Here is a 21949-nt window from a genome sequence, read left to right on the forward strand (position 1 = left end):
TGCAACTCGAGTAGGTGATACTCTGCATAAGCATGCTGAAGAGTGATTCTGTAAGAATTATTGCTATGTAAGTGTGCTGCCAACTTAAAGCAGAAAAACAAATGTCTCACACAAGCACTGTCCCCTACTGTGTAACTACAATTTTATTATGAAGTAACTTTCATCACTCTTCAGTCTCCAACTAAGCAAAGGTCTACCAACCCCAGGGACTCTCTGGTGGTATCTTGGAACAAAGAGGGATTTGGTCTAATATCAGTCATGACAACCAAGTTCACTGTCATATTTTATATGTTTAGAAATACGTAAAAGGAAACATTGAGAGAAACTCTGAGCAGGGCTGTCAGAAAACAAAATCACTCCAGGTAGCTCCTAGGTAAGTGGTACTTCTTAGGGACAAAGAGCACTTTTGGCTCCTCTCTGATCTAAGTGTATCCCCTCTGATGCCCTCCCCAGTGTGAAAGCCCATCGATTCCCCTCTCTGCGATCAGGTTCTAGCCTACACACACTCTTGCATATTGATTCTTTCCTACTCATTTTAAGTTCCCCACCTGAGAAACCATTAAGAAGTAAATACAGAAAACAACAACAACTTTCCTAAAATAAGATGTGGCAAATTGTAACAGTAGGAACAAGGAATAATCCAAAAGGTTTTAAAATAAAATCTACTTGTGCCTTCTCCAGCTGAATTCTAACCTTCCAGGAGGATGCAGCAGCAGGTTATCTGCATGTCAGCCTGTTCCTGGCTAGTAAGTACCCAAGGGAGCACCAATTCACCTGGGGAGAGTTTCTCCCCCTTCCCATTTGCCAGAGTTTGACTTTGTTAATCCAAAACTAGATTAAGTATGATCCAGTAGAGACTTCCATGTCAGCTGCCCACCTGTTACTATGTAACACAACTTGTAGTGTTCATTTATGGATGCTCTTGGTATTGTTTTTGCCTTCTTGATTTTGTTTCTTTTTTAAAATCAAACCCCTGCTATTAAACTAACCTGAGAAATTATACAATAAGCATCCTTCACGGACAGTAAATAATCAGAGAACATACACCACCAAAATATTGCAGAGTAGCTTCAAATCTCTCACTAGAAAAATGAAAATTTCTGAATAGCACCATCCTGAAATGGCTCAGTGAAGTAAAGCACTGTAACAAACTTCTGTACATGTATGTACTGGGAAATATAAAGGCAGCGGCTTTACCATTTCGCAGTATGGAACCACCCAGGATGAGCACAGCTTATCTGACAGAAGTGGTTTTGCAGGTATCTCAAACTGGGAAGTAACTACTGTGCAGGGTTGTAGGCCACAGGAGGATCATTTGAAAGCACAGAGAATTAATCGTACAGTTGGTATTAACACATGGATGAAACATTGCTGTAAAAGTTCAAACAGCATCTGTCAGCTGAACAAAGTTGGCATAAGGGTAACAAATGAGTTTTGCAATTGTGCTATTTTTACTATGTAATACCAATACTGTATAAAAGAACAAATGTTGTGTATACATTCAATGCCAAACCTAAACCATTGCTAACAGTGTTGTTATGATATGATTAAAATGTCACCATCACTATTTGCCGAAAAGGATTTTATCCCCCTCCCCAAGCAAGTGTTTTCATTACTGAAGTTTTACAAGACATGTTTGTGAGAAAGAAAGGTGAAGGAATAACCCAACTCAAATATTTAAAAGCATTTAACCATTCTGGCTCATTGACAACCATACGCTCTCCCTGTGATTTTTAAGGGCTGCTGAAGCCTCCTAGAAAAAACTTTGAAAAACATAGTATTGAAAAACAATTTTGCCAATGTGTCAAAATTATCCCTTCCCTTGCTTCTCACTAGTAGAAGAATCTACATGAAAACAGAACTTTGATTCTTTAGGCAGACAAAATTTGGATCTGAGCTCTGCCAAAGCATGTGGGTGTTTGGATCCTGTCCATTAAAGACATTTAACTTCAGATCCAGGTTCAATCTTCAAAGCTCGCAAGAAGTGCTGAGATCCAGGATTTTGTTCTGACCCATCCCTGTTACTAAGAAGTCATCTGCTGCTTGTCCTGCACATTAAGCTATAGACTTCTGCTAAGGATCTCATGGGTGGCTGCTGATGTCGACATTTGCAGCCAAATTATAAACATCAGGCGCTACTAAGTGTCTGAAGTGGAAGGAGATTCTGAAAATTTAAGGGGGGGGAATAAAAGGAATTTTCTCTGGTAGTATAGTTGTCTTGAAATAACATAGGCTTGGTTTGTCTCTCACACTGGCATAACTTTTTGGACTTCAGTGAAATCACACTGACTGAGTACAAACAAAAACTACAGTCTGTATGAAGCTAAAGGTTTTTTTTTTCACATTCAGTGTGTTGAAACAACACATTCCAGTCCAGACATAGAAGCTCCTGCTGCCTTGTAAGCACAGAAAACAGAGATTCACCCCAAATCTCCCACTCTGCAAATTACTGTGAGTGAAGAAGGAGAGCAATCCAAAATTTCTCAGTTCAAAAAGATGCCAAATTGGACATGATTAAAAAAAAAAAAAAATCACATTTCAGCATGGTTTTGGCTCTCTTACTTCCTGATTTAGCTACACCAGGCAGAGCAATGGAAATGCTGGACAGATACCTTCCTTGGGAATGTGCAGGAGGGCATGCTTTTTACATGACCTTGCCCTTCCTTTTATCAAAACACTTCTCTTTCTTTCACTGACATTTACCCCAAGGACATCGAAGCAAAGCAAGAGAGGAAGACTAGCACGCAGACTGCCCGTCTGCTCCAAGAAAAGCTTTTCATCAGTGGATTTACCAACGACTAGGATATGTGAGAAAGACTGACAGATTCATAAGTGCCCAGGGTTTGTGTTTCACTGTTGCCAAGTCACAAGACAAAACCCACAAATCTAGCAGAGGATGAAAAAAACTACAATTTTGTGAGGGGTGAGCTGACACCTGCAACACACATTGGGAGAAAGAAGATAAGAGAACGGCCACAGTACATAAAGCAGCCTCCAGATTTCTGAAGTGCCACCTATCTGATCCTCTTGCATTGTGGAGTATCACAGTACTAGAGAACATGTCACAAAGACTTCAAAGGGGCTACTTAGTTTGATTAGAAAGAGCTGAATTTGCCCACAGAACCCCACCGTCCCTTCCTCTGATGAACCAGAGACATGGAGTAATAGCGAGATGAAACAGAAAAAAATAACCACCATCAACTCCACTCCTAGGTCTCCACTGTCGTGCATTTCACATGGTCATTTACATCTGGGCAAAGTGAATGTGAAACACTTCCAAACCACAGAAGCAGTAATTTACCCTCACTTCCACTGCATTGGGCATGAGACTAAAGAATCAGGCCCTCTCTCACAAGCAATATGTCCCCGACAATTAATGACGAGTAAAATATAGGCTGTGTAATTCCACTTGTTTTGGAAAACAGTCAATTTAGAAAGGTTACCATAAGATAGCAGCAAAAATCTGCTCCTGAACTCCCAACATCTCAAGCTGTAGCCTTGTCAATAGTACACAGGGTGCAAAAGATTACGGCCAGCTCAGGCCATTAGTTTCCTTTCTGGGCAGGAATCCCAGCATAACAGATAATTATGCATATTCTGTCCTCATTTTATCTAATTACAAATATCTCTCTAGGGATGGGGAGGGGAGAAGAGGTTTGATCACACGATTTTAGGTCACTTATGCAAAGGATTGCTGGGATATGCATTGATCCAAAGAGTGCTGTAATATTTTTAAAGTTCCCAGAGTCCTCCAGTAAGAAAAAAAATATTTATCTGTAAGTATCATTTTTTCCTATTTACATGAGGTTTTGAAACTGACCAGTAGGAAAGAGTTGAATCATATATTGCTATAAATCACTAAGAAGTACATGGAAATTTTTTAAAGGCCAAGACATTGATTAACGAACAATACAATGTTTTCCTAAATACCATCTGTAAATACATTCTGTCTTTCCTATATTACACACACAAATATACATACATTATGCACACACACAGTTTTCTCTGAATAAGGAAAATAACATCAGAGAAAAATGAAACAAGGTCATTTAAAAAAAAACCCAACTTTATGTTGCTCATTTGGAGTTTTTTACTTAATGGCTGCAACTCTGGTGAAAGATGCAACATTGTTTTACATTGATGAACTCTTAAAAGCCACATTTAGGCATGATCTAATTAAGTAAAACAACTTAAAATTAAGCAGAATTGCCCCTGCTTGCCCTAGATCAACATGGCCTAAGTCCAAGAATAGGTACAAAAATGTACAATTCCCATCACCATCACAAAGCGCTTCAAACCTGTTCCTGAGTGCTTCAGACCTGCTCCTTAAGCATAGGAGGAGTGGCATGCAGCAGAACTTGGGGAATTTCTTTAAGAGAAAAATGCAAGAATTGTTTGAAACTTTCATGGAAAGACCAGAGAAGTTACTGGCTGAATAATTAACTTGGAAAAGGACATCAGAATTAAACAGACACCCTTCAGGAACAGAAAACAGTAGCAACAGAAGAAAAAATTACATCATAAAGGTCAGGAAGTACAGGGAGAATTGCCAAAGTCAAGAGTTGGAACTTGCAAAAGCTATTAAAAAATAGTAATATTCTTCAGACATCAAAATAAAAGTGATCAAAGGAAGTTCAGCTGTTCTGCAGTTAGAATGGTACATAGATTAAATATAATGCAGGTACAGGCCAAGAACTAAAGGAATGCTGTGCTTCAGTCGGATGACTCAGGTGGAAGTCACAAAGATATCTGTGCAGTCAAGGAATAATTCTGAACAATCTCCGCACAAGAACTTGACATGAAACCATACAACTACTTAGCAAGTTCTTTAAACAGATACTACAAATCATGCTTATTGCTGTATTACTGAAGTATAGCAAGCAAAATAAAAAACTCTTTGTTAGTTGTTTTAGAACATAAACCTTGCAAATTATTGCAGTAAGGCTAACTGAGACGGAGTTTACTCACAGGCAGTTTTTTAAGTGCAAAATTATCAAGGACATTCCTGACCAAGGAAACAACTAAGATGCAAGATCCATACCTCGTGACAAAGTAACTTGACATCTTGCTTTCATAAGATGCTGATATTCTAGACATCTTAGCTATTTGGACTTCCAGAAAATGTTTCATACAGTACTACATGAGAAATTACTGAAAGTGGAGATGGGGGTTAGTGCAAGAATGGTAATAAGACTGAAAAACCACTGAAACAGGGTTGGACATAGGTAATGTCCTAACAGAGACAGTAATTGGCTGACGGGAGGTTACTTCTGAAGTTGTAGAAAGGGCTAGTCTGGGGACTGATCTTATTCAGTATTTCCATTAATGACCTTGGCACAAAAAGTATGTGTGTTGATAAAAGTTAGCCACTTACACAAGTTAAAGTGACATCAAGAAAATTAAGAATACCAGCCAAGAAGAATTAGATGGAGTGAATTCAGTATAAATTTCATTTAATACCGTGGAGATTATCATCTCAACAACAACAGCTGAAACGACAGGAGAAGAAAGGTAACAGCATCAGTCTGCCACAGGATGACTACAAACCACCAGCACAATATAATCACAAACAAATGCAAAAGCAAGGTACTCCCAAAAGAGGTAAAAAAGGAAGTTATTACAGAGGGCAAATCCTCACCTGGAACAGAGTACAAGTGTGTCTACTCACACTCAAGAAAGCTGAATGTGAGTAATCCAAGCTGGAGTAGAGAAGACAAAGATCAAAGGAAAGGAAAAGATAGCACAGGCAGTTTAGCATATCAAAACAAAGACTGAGAGGGCTTATAATAGTGTTGTACAAACGCATGATAGTGGAGAGGAAGACATGGAGGGAGCAATAGTATTTAAACTAACAACTCCATGCTGGCACCAGAACAAATGGGTATAAACTGGTCACAAGTAGGGCTAGGCTAGGGATTAAAATGCTATTTCCAGCCATCAGAGCAGTGGGTTCTGGAACCCTCCCAAGAGGAGTAATGGGAACAAACAGTCCAAGTGGGGATTTAAGACAAGGACTTTGCAGTTTATGAAAGGGATTATCTGACATGGTACCAGGGGACTGGACATAAGACCCATGAACCCTCTTTTAAACCTACACCGCTATTAATTGAGCCTCTGTGGCCAATTTGGTCTTTGTCTTCCCATCTGAGGGTACGCACACAGGAACTAATTAGTGACAACTGGGATGGCAGCCTTTATGGTACAGGTATCTACCCACTAGAAACAGGACCAGGCTCACCCATGTGCTCAAGACGAATTATTAAGCATAGCCTCTTACTTTAATAGGCACTATAGCCCAAACTGACCTTTGATGGTATACAGCATGCAAGAAAATCATGTTCAAGCCACTGTCATGCAGCTTAAGTGCTTTGCCAAGAGACCACTAGTGTCAGCATCCACCCAGCCATTCTTCCATTCCGCAGAATTCCCTTCAAAGGTAGTCTATATGAAACCCCATGGGTAAGCAGCTCCCAGACACTTCAGTCTCCAAGAACTCACTACTCTTTCATCCAGTCCTGTTAGCCAGCTACTCGGAAGAGAATTCTGCACTGTGGATGCTGCCTAGAACACCACACAAGAACTACTGGCCAGCTTAATAAGGCCTTTTGACAGTCCAAATTATAATCCAATGGAGGCAAAATGACAAAACCCAAAAGAATATCCAGATTTAGGAGAATGTCCTTACACTAAGACTGAAATTATCGTGCAGCTTTTTTATCAGTGTAAAGACCTAACACTCAGCATTTGAGCTGGCCCCTATTGGAAAAAACAGTACTTATAAAGACAAAAGCAAAAGGTCAAAGTCCTACAGCCCTGAAAATAGATGTGTCGGAGGGAAAAACCTGACAGGTCCTGATTGATAACCATGCTTGAGGGAAGCTGCTGGAGGAAAACTGCTGCAGCAAAGGCTGCAGGGAGTTACTGTTCCAAAACCGTGCTGCGGCAGAAAAGGCACATGTGGCTGCTAGAGCAGGAGATGGACATGGTTAATTGACTGGGAAAGTTTAGCAGAGATGGAATTAATGCAAAGAGCTCAGAGCCCAGGCGTGCAGTTCTGTTACCAAGGGAAGGAACCATTCGGCTGGAATTGCAATCCATTTTCAGGTCAGAGCCTTTCCCAAAGGCAGAGTGCTCACCCCTCAGCTGTTCCTCCTTTTCCTCTCCGAGGGGTGCTTGCAGGAGAAGGTAGCTGGAAACAGCAGTCTGGGAAATAGACTGACCTTTGAGGGCCAGCCAGATTTCGACTTTGCATAGTGTATGTTTAGCAGTGAGGAATTCGGAAGGCATGTCAGGAGACACAGCCTCTCCTAACCCTAGGACTTTGTGAATAAGTTAGTTGTGGAAACAAAACTAGAAAGTTAATAATAGGGAAGGAGGAAATTTACTTCCAGATCTACTCAGCAGAATTAATATCTGAACTAGACACATTTGCAATCTGGTCAGATGAGAGTGCCAGGAGTTAGTTACTGTGGCATCACAGCAACAGCACGGAAAAAAATTACACCCAAACAATTATTTTTTTAAAAGTAAAATGGACTGCAGAGGAAGATAGCAAAGACATAAACACAAACCACAGATCAGATGACTTACACGATCTTATGCAGTGATGTACTGACAGTATTTTGGTAAGTAGCACCCACGACTGTTTCCTTCCAGCTAGTGTCTCAGAGTCACTTTCCTCAGTAAGAAAGGACTAGATCTGGGAACTTCTTAATTTCTTCCACCATTTTAACAAAGGGACTTTAAATACACTTACACATACTTACAAGTAGCCTTGTAAAAAATTGAGTCACACTGTTCTCACACCAATGACTTTGAAATCAACGCATGAATTTTACTAAAGACTGTCTTGTGTGCAGCATGTATATTTTGAAATGCAAAACTACTTGCCACTTGGTTCATTTCCACGGTAAAATCTTTGCACCCCAACAGTGCCTTTATCAGCTGTAGGCACAAACCACTGCCATTAAGGATGGTTTAGCAATATTTATCCTTCTTCCATCAGAACCAGGCAGACAGTCTTAACTCACTTTCCCACTCTTCGTCCATGCCCCTAATTTCAGCTTAGCCATGGAAGTGCTACCAAGGAAGGATTCCCATTTACTTTCGACACACCATTCATATACTGTCTAACACTCAGCATCAAAAGCAAAGCAACGTGGCTTCTAAACCTCCAATTCTGCCAATGGTTGACGGTGTGACTAGTGTGACCATCACCAAGTCAGTCAGTGCACGCCATTCCTCTCATCAGAAGAACGGAGAAAATAATCCCACGAAAGGTACCATGAGGCTTACTTTAAGCATGATTATAAAGCATTTTCCTGCTCTTGCATGAAAGAGCCACATACTTTACATTACAAATAACATGTATTTTTCCTAATGCTTTGTCCTGGGTTACAGTGTAAAATGTGCCAAAAGGAAAAAAAAAAATATTCTATTACCATCTTCAGGAGCTGTTCAGACCAGGTGGGGCGGTGCTCCCTGCCTCCCCCCTCTGGACTGTCTCCTGTTAACGGGCACAACAATGCCTTATCGCCTGACCCATCGATAACTCGCTCCTGGACTCTCTCCTGTTAATGGCCCATCAAGGAACTGCCTCAGGACTCCCCATCCCATTGTGAGATGCTCCGCCCGGGGCGGGGGTGGCGGGGGGAAGGAGCCAAGCAGTCCATGCCAAATAAAAAACTGAGATTTCAAACACCCTAGCAGCCTTCTTCCACTGGATTCCCAGAGGAGTTTTTCCCCCCCACTGGCGTTCCAGAGGACAAGAGCTACCTAACTACCACTGGACCTTCGGAGGAAGACCAGACTTTCACCTGATTGCTGCTTCCACAGAACTACAACCATCGCTTCAGGAGGACTGCAGCCATCATCTTATCGGACTGCTACTGCCACGCTAACAGGGTGTCAGGTTGTATTCCTGAATCTGTCAGTGTAAACCAGTGGGTTGTTTGTTTTTTTTTCCCTGCCTTGTGTTATATATATATATATATATATAAGTAAAGAACTGTTATTCCTATTCCCCATATCCTTGCCTGAAGGCCCGTTAATTTCAAAATTATAATAATTTGGAGGGAAGGGGGTTGCACTTTCCATTTCAAGGGAGGCTCCTGCCTTCCTCCACAGACACCTGTCTTTCAAACCAAGACATGCTTTCATGCTGGAACGTAGGATACATAAAGAGAAAACTCCAGGTGGAAGAAATTTTGTATAGCTGCTTTCTGCTCACTCTGAAGAAATCCCACTTGGTAAAGCTACTCACAGTAAGCAAAGGTAGTCTTTTGCAGGTAAAGAGGGACTCTCCTTTAGACCTGTCTTCATGCACAGGAAGTTGACTACATTTTAGCAACAGGTAATTACATTAGTGCCTCCTCTACTCAACCTGATTAGCATAAGAGTCATACCTGACTGTGAAAATAAGCTCATGACTTACCTGTGCCATACAAGTCAGGGGTCAGATTTAATGCAGCAGGCTCTGATCTACCATGCCGCAACCACAAAACAAAGCTGCCTCTCCCTGTGTATGGAGGCAGAACACCGAAATGAGTCTTGCTCCAAGACAGCACCAAATGCATCCCCTCATACTCCCCATTCTCCTCCAAAACACCAGGGTAGATCATAGAAAGTCCATCCTCCCAGTCCAGAAGCCATTAAAAACTTTCCTCCTCATCCTGTGTGAGGGACCTGAAACAAACATTTCATTTTGGGAAATGACTCAGGAAGAACATGTGAGGAAGCAGAGCAACAAACAACACATAAGATGGATATAAATCCCGATAAAATATTAAAATCTTTAAAGGGTTGCTGCTCCCTGAAGGTTGGAAAAAATGAAGAGAGTTAATTAAAAGCAATCTCCACACAGTGCCGAGCTAGCCTGCCCTGATAAATCAACAGCTAGGACTGTGCTTGTAGAGGTCAATGGGGGAAAGAGGTTGGGAGGCGGGGGAGAGGAAAGCTAGGAGAAGATAAAACATTTAGCTGAGACTATCGACAAAAACAAACCAGATCTGGTGACAGGAAATTGAGAAGGGTTTTCCACATATTTCCCCCATCAACCTTTTTTGGTTAGATTTCGACCTTGGGAATGCCTGTTTGCCATCAAGACAACACCAGCTAACCTGGCCAAGATCCCATTCATTGTATCAGCACAGGAGAAGAGAGAGAAGCGAGAAGTCTTCAGGGCCCCATTCACCTGGGGAGGTATTAACATTGCTTTCATCCACATGCCATTTGATCACTGAGGACTAACATCACTAAAATTAACAGAGGAGTACATTATTTTTGGAGAAGAACCTCCCAAAATTAAAGGCTCAGTCAGATATGATAAAGCAGCAGAAGTATCTCTCAATGCTGCATTTGAGAGGGTTTCTCCACACCTGTGGAGAAAGAGTTCACTACAGAATCTTTCCATCGCCAGCCCTCACCCATCACATCTCGCATGCCTCTTAACCTGCACGACCCCAACTATAAAAGGTACTAAACTCTGAATTAAAACTGTGCTCCTGATTTATTCCATATTTCACATCAACAGGTATATGCTAATGATCTGAAAGCTTCAAGGATAAAGAATCCACAGAAAACATAAAACCCTACAGCCTTCACAACACCCTTAAGTAGTTTTAAAAAAAAAAAAAAAAGCAAAGCAAAGCAATCAGGGTAAGCTTATAGATACAAGTGGGTTCATGTTATAATTTCCAACATTGGACACTGGTGAGTGATTTATCTGAACATTCAGGAGGACAGCAGCTTCAAACATGGTGCAGTTTTTATTCATGGTCAAAACCAAAGGGGTTTAGCAGCAAAACAGCTTTCTGAACCACTGTTTCGATTATTCCTTATTCAGATTGCATAGCTTTTAAAGTAATCATAAACATAAAATATATTTGTCCCCATCATTGACCAAACATAGTCTCTCAGGAAAAAATATTGAGACCAAAATACTTGAACAGTCACAAATCCATGGATGACTTTCTTCAGGTCTGTTGTTGAAGAAAATAGAAATATGGATGTTACTTTTCCCTTTGAGAAATAATACTAACTTTGTGTCTCCATTGTAATTTTCCCTATAGCACTGTTCCCTGGATAGTGAACCATCTGGGCTATAACTCTGACAATTTTTCTCCCAACGCTGTGACTAATCATGTTAGGCTGTAATCCACAGGAACACTAGAATCTGCAAAGTTCCTAGAACCAGACCAAAAATTTCACAGCCACGTGACACGAAGCACTGAACTGGTGTTCATTTACTCTTCCAAAACATGAAAAGCGCCCAAAACATTTTCAAGAGGAAATTTTGTTCAACAGGTATAATCTGTCTTCCTGTGGCTAGCATGAAGCCAACCCAAAGCATGAAAGCAGCATAAGCACTGTACTTTGCGTTTTGGCAGAAGTAGCATGCCCGCATCTGATCAGATCAAATCAGCCCTGCCAGCTGATGCGGTAGGGCAGGCTGGAATTAACCAACTCAGGACACGGCCTTATTTCACTGCGATGCACCTGATTTTGTCTGCATCGTCCAACCTATTTAGGTTTTTGAGACCTAAAAGGCAGGAAGCATTAAGCCATGTGTTTGTAGAGAATTTAGCAAAACATCTTAACCAAGGCCTTGTACCTTGTATCACAAGGGGGAATTGAAGAAGAAACAAGGGGAAGAAACTATAAGTCATGTGGGCTTCCTTTCTTTTGCATACTAAGATTTCATATGCATGTTAGAGTTGGCATTTTATATTCATTTATAAAAATTATCAGAAAGCAAGGACAGCATTATCAGATGTCAAAGACTGAATCAACTCACAGTGTTGTATGAATGGAGAGGTGATCCTCAGTTACATTGGATCAGTTCTGTCACAAGGGACTGCAATATTAAGTATTACTTCCATGCTTTCTCACCAGAAGAATAACATCGATGTAGTCAGTGTCCCCACCAACACCTGAGCAGGAGACTCTCTCCCAGCTACAGCTCAGCAGAACGTGAAATTACTGACTCAGGATTTGGCAAGCACACGCTGCTGATCACATCCACCTAGTGCACACTCATCAGTACCCGTCCCTGCCCTGCTCTCACTGCTCCACTGACTCCCTGTGAAGCCTCCCCTCAAACAGTCCTGGGGTGCCAGTAAAACCTTCCATGCGGCTGGAATTGCAACTCCCTGACCGCACCCAGCTCAGGCAGGTAACCTGAAAACTGAGACACATGCTGACATATTCCTGCTATTCCCATACTGAAGGGGATGGGGGTGTGAGAAGGATATTTGGCAGCGGCTGTTGAGACACTGCATTATTCTTCTCTGAGACATCTGCTGGGAATCTGTGGTTAAAATATGCTCTGCTTGGAAATAAATCATATATAACAATTAAAAAAAGTATACTTCTAACAATTTACGCTATTGAAAATAAATACGAATTTTAAACATTCAGTTTTCCAGCACTCACTTATGTTATTTGTGTGACATGCCACTCAGTTTAGGCAGTGAAAATACACTGAGCAGTTCTGTTACTTCTTTTTGAAAGAAGAAAGGAAAACCACTTTCTGCTTCTCATACACTACTCCAGCATATTTGGGTTTGTTCCACAAATTGCAGATAAGTTTTTAAAGACAAGAAAGAAGCGCTTCCATCTGAAAAATTTTGTTGTAAAAAAAAAGAATTTAAAAGTATGCTTTCTTTTAGATTGTGTTGATGAGATAACTTTCCTTAAAAGAAACAAACCAGTGCCAAAACTGGGACCTGCACTGAGGAAGCGATTAACACATCTCATTCTCTGCACCCTGGGCACAACTGCCAGGTGAAGCCAGAAAAGCAGTACAGTCCTAATGAAGCCCTCGGAACAGGCCCTAAGCAATGTTGCCTTGATGCTGCTTCTCTGCACGTGGGAGTATGTCACCCCACACAGGGAATCCTCAGATCAGAGGTCGGTCTGTCCAAGGGAGAAAAACATCAACTCGTGAAACAGATTCATTCCACTCCTACAAGTCCTCAGGGATAAACAATACAGGGATGGTTCTTGCTCAAGGCAACATCACATACAGACAACACAGTGATGAGCCCAGAATAAATACCAAGATTGTAAAATTGATCTACCAAGCAAAGAAATTCAGCTCTGACATAAAAGACAAACCACAGTGAGAAAACACCAGACTCGGCAAACGATAATCCTAAAAGATGGTTTATTGGCAGCCAATGAGGGCATTGGAATGCCTCATTTTGGGACAGCAGAGGTACAGCCAATTGTCATAAATTGCAGAAGACAGATACACAAGATGGACAAAGTCTGCTCTTGAGAGCAACCTCCAAATACCACACTTCCAGTTTTAGGAAAGCAGAGGAAGAAATCAATTTTCATTAGGCTACACAAAGGATGAGCCACATTACCTTCACCATGACTCAGACTGAAGACAGAGACCCATTTTGCTTTGTGTACCAGACTTCTGCATTGTCTGGGTAAACTATTCCCACTTGGGCACTGCAAATCCTACGTATCTTAGGTGTTATGCACCCAGCCCATCAGCCATGTGCTTACCTTGAAATTATTACACCCTGCAAAAAGTCATACCTTTGGGCCTCTGTAGCACAATCCAGACAGTTCAACATTGCTTTCACACACCACGAATAAAATGTTTTAAAAACTTTGTCTTCAGCGGCAATTTTGTGATACAACCTCCACCCATCCAGACAACTGGACAGTCTGTGAAAGGCTTGAACACCAACAAAACAAAATTATCAAAGCACTGCAACAACTAATCATGCACAAGCGACGCATGGAACCAGACATAACACCTTAACTAGTAACATACCATTTATCAGACTCTCATATTCAAACCAGTGTATCCTCAGGTCTCCTTAACTTGGCTTCTCTGCTCCCCAAGGACTTTGGTTTTATGCTTATGTTTCTTTGCAGAAATACACTAACATTCAGCCCTCGTTTTCTCTGAAAGCTGTGCTGAGGTAGAGAAAACACAGTTTTCATGTGGACAACAGTTTTGGTTTGAAATGTGTCACACTAGGGCTCATTTATGTTTTTAAGTGGCATCAGAGCTAGACTGGAAATGCTGTAGAGATTTTGGTACACGATTTAATGTGCCCAACAACCCTGTTCTGTCAAGCAGAAGAAAATTCCCTTCTGCAAAGCCACATTAAAATCACCTCCACATCACTTGTAAACACTGAACTGGCAACCTAACTGTCCATCTACTTTATTGCTTCCACCTGCTCAAGCAGCACTGCATATTATACTTTCACTTTAGTGTTAAAAATCAGCAACCAGATGCTTAGGCAATGACATCCCTCCAAAAAAAAATCAGTCTTCATCAGCACTTAATCAGGACACAGGGCTGTTTCAGGGATGCATAATGGGAGATGGGACCTTCCAGTTAAAAGTCCCCAGCTCAAATTCAAGCCAGAGTTATCACTAATGAAATACTCTTGCCATACAAGACCCCAAGACCCACGCTGATCTGATGCTGACACAAAACAGTGATGTGAGCACAGACCATTTCTTCACAGGTGTCTCATGCCAGAGAATTCACCACCGCAAGGACGGCCATTTGGCAGCCCACGGGTCGGAGCTGGCTGTCAAGGCAATTTCATCTGAGAAGGTACAGCAATTGGAAAACTGACTGCTGCTGTGAGTTTGCAGCGGGAACGCAGAGATAGAACAGGCCTGGTAGGGTTTATAAGGTCAGTTCTAGCACTGTGCACACAAGTCTGTGATGATTTGGTCCTCAAACACCTGGCAGGGAATAAGCATCCCCAAGCACGTCAAAGTTATCTGACAATAGAGTCAGCATGCAAGAGATCTAGCCTAGCAATTGAGCCTGAGTTGGCCTCTTTTGTCCCAGAGGCTGTCTTGAGCAAAAGAAAGGGAGGGCACCAGCACTGCTACCCCAAGGCCAAACTACTGGAAGGCAACAGCTCCTCTGGTGAGCATCCAGGCAGAGCGCTATACAGCACGAGGGAATCTCACATGCAGAAAAGGCAGTAGCCTAACATATGTTCCAGTCAGTGTGTTTAATTGACAACCTGAAATAAAAGTCAGCTGTGGGAGTAAAGACAGAGAAGGGGTGGGGAGAACCCAGCTCTGCTTCTAGATAAGACTTTGTAAATTACAAGGTCTTAATTACATTAAACGCATTACGGTACCATATGCACATGGCTAATAAGGCAGAGATGGAGGAAATGGGACTAGATGCTAAGACTGGAAGTTGAACAGCTGCATTCTAGACTTGATCTTCGAATTAGAACGTTTCTGAACCACTTTGTCCTAGTTTAGCCATCCATAAAACAAAGGCAATAATCCTTTCTTCACAGGGGTGTTGAGAGGTTTAATTAATTAATGTTTACAAAGTCCATTGAGATTTCTGACTGACATTTGAAGTAATTCAGAATAGTTTTTAACTGCATTTGTTTCTTCTACTGCACTGCTCAAATGTATCCATATTAAGATATCCAAAGGAGAAGAAGCTGGAAAGGAACTGTGGAGATAGGTACACAGACTAGTAGGAAAAAACCCAACCCAACAGATCGAGCCCTTCAAATCCACTGCTGTCCCATCAAAGCTATCTGAATACTGCCTTTTCTACAGATGAAGAAGAATGTGTTTATCCAGACACATGCCGCCTTTTCCTTGCAACTCCGTTAAACCTAGATCTCTGAGATGATATTTTTGCCTGTAGCATCATGTTGGTAAACAACAAGGTATTAAATGGCAGAAATAATAGGCAGCCACGTCAGGTTGACTGGATCACCAGAGGAAGTGAAGGGGAGAAGAGCAAAGAGATGAAAGCACCAAAAGAGAACCAGAAAGTGAGAAGAGAGGGCTAGACAGAGAAAGAGGCAAGCTGAGTGTAAGGAGGTGCCAATCATTACTAAGAGACTCCATGCACTGAGCTATTCTATGTGATGTATTCCCACAGATGCTCAGGTACACTGGAATACATTATCCCGAGAGACTAGTGTAGCATGAACAAGGCCACATATGTGTCCAAGTGCCGGAGATAAACTGAATATTGGACACACTTAAATGCACAAGCACACACAGGGAGCTGCTTGATACCTGAGGCAGGATTTCTCAGTCTCCACATTGTCCCCCATCTCAGAGCAAAACCTTTGTGTGGCCAGTTTCTGTAGGGGGCGTTTGTGGGTTTTGAGATACAATCAAAACGCAGACAGAGGAAATGCAAATGTCATTCAGCTCCCTTTCATTGTCAGGAAGGACACATGAGGATAAAACACTGTGCACTGCATCCCTTCCCCTAATATGTGTCCTACTGCTTTTGTCCTAATTTATCCCATGCATAATTTATTTACATGTGTATTGTTTCCCGATCAGCAACTTTAAAGAATAAGTGAAAATTATAAAATGTTTTATTAAACAAGTTGTTAATAAAAAATGCAGATGGTGTCAGACAGACAGTACCAATTCTGTTTCCTCCACATAGCATTAGTACTTTAAAAGGCACACAGAGAAAAGCGAACCCAGCACTTGATATCTATTGTTTCCTCCTCTCACACCCCCCAGGGGCGAGGGGAGGAGAAGGGAGCTAATTATAAATGGCCCAATCCTGCCCTCCCCGACTTCAGCAGCAGCGGGATCGGGCCCCCGCTTCATCTCGGCACAAGCAGCCCTTCGGCAGGATCCGCCGCGGCTGTCGGGAGCCCCACGGTGTCACGAAGTGCGAGGCGAGGAGGCGAGGTCCCGTCCTCCGGCGGGGCGGCGGACCGCCCGCCCGCCGCGCTCCCACGGGGGCGCCCCGCTCCTCGGCCCGCGGCCGCTCCCCGGGGGCTCCCCGCCTCTCGCCCGCCCTCCCCAGGGGCCACCGAGCCCGGGCTTCCTCGCGACTGGCAATGCTGGCGAATGGCACAAACGCAGGCGGCTTTCCCCGGCCCAGGTGAGGACCGCTCGGTGCGGTGCGGCCCCCCGGGTGCGCTCCCCGGTGCCCGCGGTGCGCTGCCTGCGCCGGAGCAACGCCCGGCGGCCGGGAGGGGCCCGGGGAGAAGTTGCTCTCGCCTGCACAAGTATTAAAGCTGCCGCCAAACGGGGGACACGGCGTTCGGAGCGCGTTCTGCCCCACACCACCCCCCCATGAGGACTCTCGGGCTGCTTTGATTAACCCCCCCACAACTGCGCTCCTTTCTCCCCGCGGGTTTTTATAACGTGCTACCGAGAGGACGGGTAAATGAAAGCAAAGGTTTTCTGCCAGGACAGAGCAGGAGAGCTGATAAACATGTCAGCACCCCTTCCCAGCTCGAGGCTTCCCTTTCCCTCCGGATCGCTGAGAGACAGAGGCAGGAATCCCTAGAAAAACCTTCAAGTGTTTTTCCAACTCCAGCTGGAGAGACTTGAGTCGGGAAAAAAAAAAAAAAAAAAAAAAAAAGAAAAAAAAAAAGAAAAACCTCGCAGCCCTAATTTCATCTCTGAAAACTCAAAGGTATAAAAACACCCACTCAGCGCAGCCAGAAAGTGCAAACGAAGCGTCACCGCCAGGTACTCCGCTTCCCTGCTTTATTAGCGAGCGCTGCCCCCGTTAGCAGAGAAGTCGTTTTTAAAAGGTTAAGACAGCTCCTCTCCCCACATACGGTGCCAAATCCCACTCTCCCTAATGCCTTCAGGGATTAACGGCGTGCGCTGCAGACCACAAGGAAAATAAAGGACGCGAGCCAGAAGACGACAACCGGCTCCTGCGGTCCCCCTCCCAAATCGGCCTCGTTTCCAGACCGGGAACCCCGGAGTGCCTCCGCAGCAGCAGCACCTGCCCCCTCCCGCCCACCCGCTCGCCCCCCTTCCCCGCCAGCAGCGGCTCGGGGCCCGCCTGAGCAGCCCTCGGCCGCCGGTGCCCACTCTCAAGATGGAAACACAATCAACTCTTTTTGCCACTTTGAAAAGCGAAAGCCTGTCGTATGCAAAACAGATCTCCGGACTTCCTGCCCCAAATTAACGACCGTCAGTCCCGAGTCATTCATTTCACGCAGGTCTGCTCCCCTCCCTCTCCCGCACAAGCGCCGAGGTGCGCCGGTGGTGCCCCCGCTGCCCCGCTTTCCGACCGCCCCGAGAAGCGCGGGGGCCGCTTCGCTCCCCCTCGCCAAGACATCCCAACTCCGCAAAGATTTGCGGAGGCAACTCCAAGCTGCGGCCGGAGCTTCACCGAGCCCACTCACACACACACCACCACCCCCCCCCCCCCCCGCCCGGGGCCGGTCCTTCCCCCCGCCGAACCCCGCGGGCAGGACGACGAGGCGGGCAGGACGCTGTCAAGTGCGCGCACCCCCGCGGGACGTCGCCGTTGCCATCCCCGCGCTGCGCTCCGGGAGCACCGGGCAGCCCCGCCGCCGCCGCCCCCCCCCCTCCCCCCCGCCGCTGCTCCGCGCCCGGGCGCCAATTAATCGGCGCGCGAGCCGAACAATTTTTCCTCGTTAATTTCGGCGCGAGCCGAGGGGATGTGTTGCACAAAAAACGAGCGAGCCGCTGGGGCAGAAAGGAGGGCGGGAGGAGGGACCCGCCGGGAGGCTGCCGGCACCCGGCTCAGCCTGGCAGCCGGCGCCGGAAAGGCGCCTTTTTTCATATTTAAACCACGCGGAATATGTACATTTTTGATTCCTACTTACGCTTTCAGGGGGTTGTGAATGACAGTCGCCATTTTGCTACAATGTAACAGAATATTGTGTCTCGGAGTTCTAAAGGTTCGCTCAGGGGAAGCGGCCAGCCAATCAGAACGCGGCATACCGGCCCGCCGACCAATCGGACACCGCAGGCGGAGCCGAGGCTCTGCTAGTTATTAGGGGAGCTGTCAAAGCCCAGAGGTCACTCCCTCTCGGTGGAACTGGCGGCGAGCAGGTCTTAAAGGGGCAGCGCCCGTCGGCGGGGCCGCCGCCGCGCCGGGGGGCACCGAGCGGGCGAGGGCGGGCGGCGGGGTGACTCCCCCGCTGCTCTCCGGCTCCGGCTCTAGCGCACCGCGCCGGGAGAGGGAACGCCGGGCTCGCTCCTCGCCCCTTGGCACCGCCGTCGCTGCCTCTCGTTTCGCGGGCGGCGTGCCCCAGGGGGGAAGCCAGCCCGCGCCGCCCCGCTGGCTCCCCACGCTCCCCGGTAGCGCCGGTCCCCTCTCTCCGGAGCCGCTCTCCTCGCCAGGTCTCCGGGAGCCGCCGGCGCTGGCAGCGGCGCTGCCCTGGAGCCGTCGCCGCTCCCCCTCCCCCAGGAATGTCCCTCTCCCTGTCACTCATCCCGGCCCGCAGCCCCTGCGCCCTTACATAACACGCGGCAGCCGGAGCGCCCGCCCGGCCCCCCTGGCCCGGCGCTGCCCGGCCCGGCTCTCCCGCCGAGCAACTTTGGGCGCGTCGGGAGCCGGCCCCCACCCCGCTTTCGGCAGAAGGAGAGGCGGGGGGGCGAGCCTCGACCTGCCTTTCACCGAACATTTAGTCCTGCGGGAGGCTGAAGCCCGGGAGCGCGGCAGGGCGCAGGCAGAGTCCATTTCTGGGGAGGCAGCGAACTCCAGGAAGTCTGGGCTTACCTGCAACTAATTAAAGGCGCTTGCAAATGAATTATGGAGCATGACCTAAGTGATTTAAGAGGCGCCAAACCTGATCTCACTCCCAGAAGTAAATCCACTGAAGTTCACAGAATTATGCCAGCGTAAGTTAGGTGTCAACAAGAGCAGAATCAAACCAAGAAGTTTTCTCCTTGTCCAACATTAAGGTAAGCTTTGTCATCTAATACTTCTCTCACTCTCCAAGGTCTGGTCTCCCTTCAGGCATCCTCTATCCCTTTCAAAAACACAACAACCACCACCAAAACCAAGTCCGCTTCTCCATTGTTTGCATCTATACAACCAGAAGAAACTCAGCCAAAGACGGTTAAAATACAATGCTGTAAAAATAATAGAAGAGAGGAGACTACAGAACCAATTTGATTCACAACTTAATGAATAGAAGAATGGAAGTACTGATGTTTGTGAGATATTCAGGTGTTAACAGAAGTAGAAATAGCAATCTAACCGAGCCAGTGAGCAGCACTTTAAAAAGGCGAAGATAACCAAAATCTCTCTCTCAACTGTTTGACAAAATAAAACTTTCTAAGACTGGGGCAGAAGAGAAGAGGAAGAGCGATGGAGAACAGAAAGCTAGAGAAATGATTACCCACAGTGAAGAGGGGAGAAGAGAGCAATGCAGCAGTTTCCCATTCATTAAGGATTCATCAGAAGTTTGCAAAAAGTTAAACTTTATAAGATCTGTCTAGGGTCCCTCTTTCCAAAGCATTGTCTACTCCGGCTGCTAGGTCAGCCTAGCTGCTGCACCAAGCTCGTGTCCCCAGAGGGCATCGGCTCTTCCATCAAAGCAATCTAAGCCATTTGGTTACAGGCACTGCTCAGCAGAAACAAGCTTTCTCTGAGCTGGAGAGTTGCCAAGACGCTGAGATCTATCCCAAAACAGTTCTGGGAAGCAATCTTTAAGAATGTTTCTATTATCATATTGCATGATATTATTTAATATCGTAGTAGCCCAGGTGACACTGAATGTGGCTTCAGACCCTCCTGTTGGGTGCTTTCTGGCTGTTCACAGGAAAAGCTAACCACAAACTGCCGAGTTTTCATAAGCATGCAGCTGACATATGCGCAGCAAAGAAATTAACGGCTTAGTGTGCACCTGAACTAGCAACCTCTACCACGTCTCACTATGACGAGGATTTCTTGTTTGACTTTTCTTATTGCCATGATATTCGCTTAATGGCAAACATTTTACCATCTACCCTGGGATGGGCAACATTCGCTTGTGGGATAACAATGACTTTGCTTCACATGGAAGAAAAAATAACCTAAGACCATATCACACTGCAGAACTGGAGGCAGATTTGTGCTGCTGAGAGAAGGCACCAAAATTCAGCTGAGCTCTAGAAAGCCCCGAGATATTTTAATGCAAACTGGTGACATTTTCAGAGAATTAAAAAAACCTGTTTGAGGTCATTTTTAGGAGTTTAATGAGTCCCTCTGGTCCTGTTTGGTTGAATATATAGGCCCATTCCTGCTCTGCAGGCAAAGAGCTCTTGGCGCAGCTTGGCAGAGGATGTATTGCAAAAATGGGATTAAGCCACACATGTGCTTCCCTCGCTGCTTCTGTTATTCAGACATTCGGCCTTTATCAGCTACCAGTAAGAGCAATAAACAGTGAGAACAGCCACGGATGACCTTGGATTGTTGATAGCCCTTTTCCCAGTCAGACCCCACATTACTGGCCAGAACCAGTCAACAGCACTGCCTCGCTCAGAGGAATCTTCAGGATGCTCAAGGACAGAACTGCCGTATTAGAACAGCGAGAAGTCTCACCCATGGTAACAAAGACATCAGGCTTTGCTTGTGCGTCCATGTAGTTTTCCTATAGTGTGTTTCCTGCAGAACTCCACAACAGTTACATTACCATTTTAGCTGGAAAAAAGGCACAGAGCACCGAGTGGCATTTCACTTGTAATGAACTATGCAACTTATTCTTATATTCACTATTTGCAAGTGAGAGGACCATCACAAACCTTGTTATTTACATTAACTTCTATGCCACGTCATAGTTCCCTCCATTTTCACATACACACCACTCTATCATGAACCAATCATTTATGAACAAAATTTTTAGATTTTTTTTTCTTCTGATTTTAGGGTACGGTAAGTCACTAATCAATAATGTTACTGTTGTTTTACACCCCACAAGACCAACACATCCGAAACACACTCAGTTACATATACACTGAGTTCCAACTTCAGGATTTTTACATTTTTACTTAGCCAATGATAGTTTTATTCAGATCTACCTGAAATTTAACAAGGAGGCTGTAAGAAAATGTAAATACTTTAAAAGTATTTGGCATAAAAACCCTAGGTGGGCATATTTTTAACGAGAGGTTGCCAACTGTTTGAACAGCCAACATTTAAATTCAAAAAAAAAAAAAGGAAGGTAGGTTTTGACATAAAACTATT

At 44.9% G+C, this 21949-nt stretch overlaps 1 protein-coding gene across 2 annotated transcripts in view; it reads right to left on the bottom strand.

Annotated features, from left to right (window-relative positions):
- The window catches only part of DPF3 (double PHD fingers 3), a 166217-nt gene extending 147502 nt beyond the window's left edge, over positions 1 to 18715 (bottom strand). The window contains exon 1 of one of the 2 annotated variants that reach the window (XM_086462344.1): positions 18600 to 18715. In XM_086462344.1, coding sequence (XP_086318470.1) covers positions 18600 to 18715 — 116 coding nt within the window. Of the gene's footprint in view, positions 1 to 5374; positions 5479 to 18599 lie in introns of those variants that run through there. The other variant, XM_086462345.1, reaches the window with a different exon arrangement.
- Positions 18716 to 21949: the final 3234 nt, after the last annotated feature.

The sequence above is a fragment of the Leptosomus discolor genome, chromosome 3 (assembly GCF_034619465.1).
Source record: "Leptosomus discolor isolate bLepDis1 chromosome 3, bLepDis1.hap2, whole genome shotgun sequence".
In the NCBI taxonomy this organism is placed as follows: Eukaryota; Metazoa; Chordata; class Aves; order Leptosomiformes; family Leptosomidae; genus Leptosomus; species Leptosomus discolor.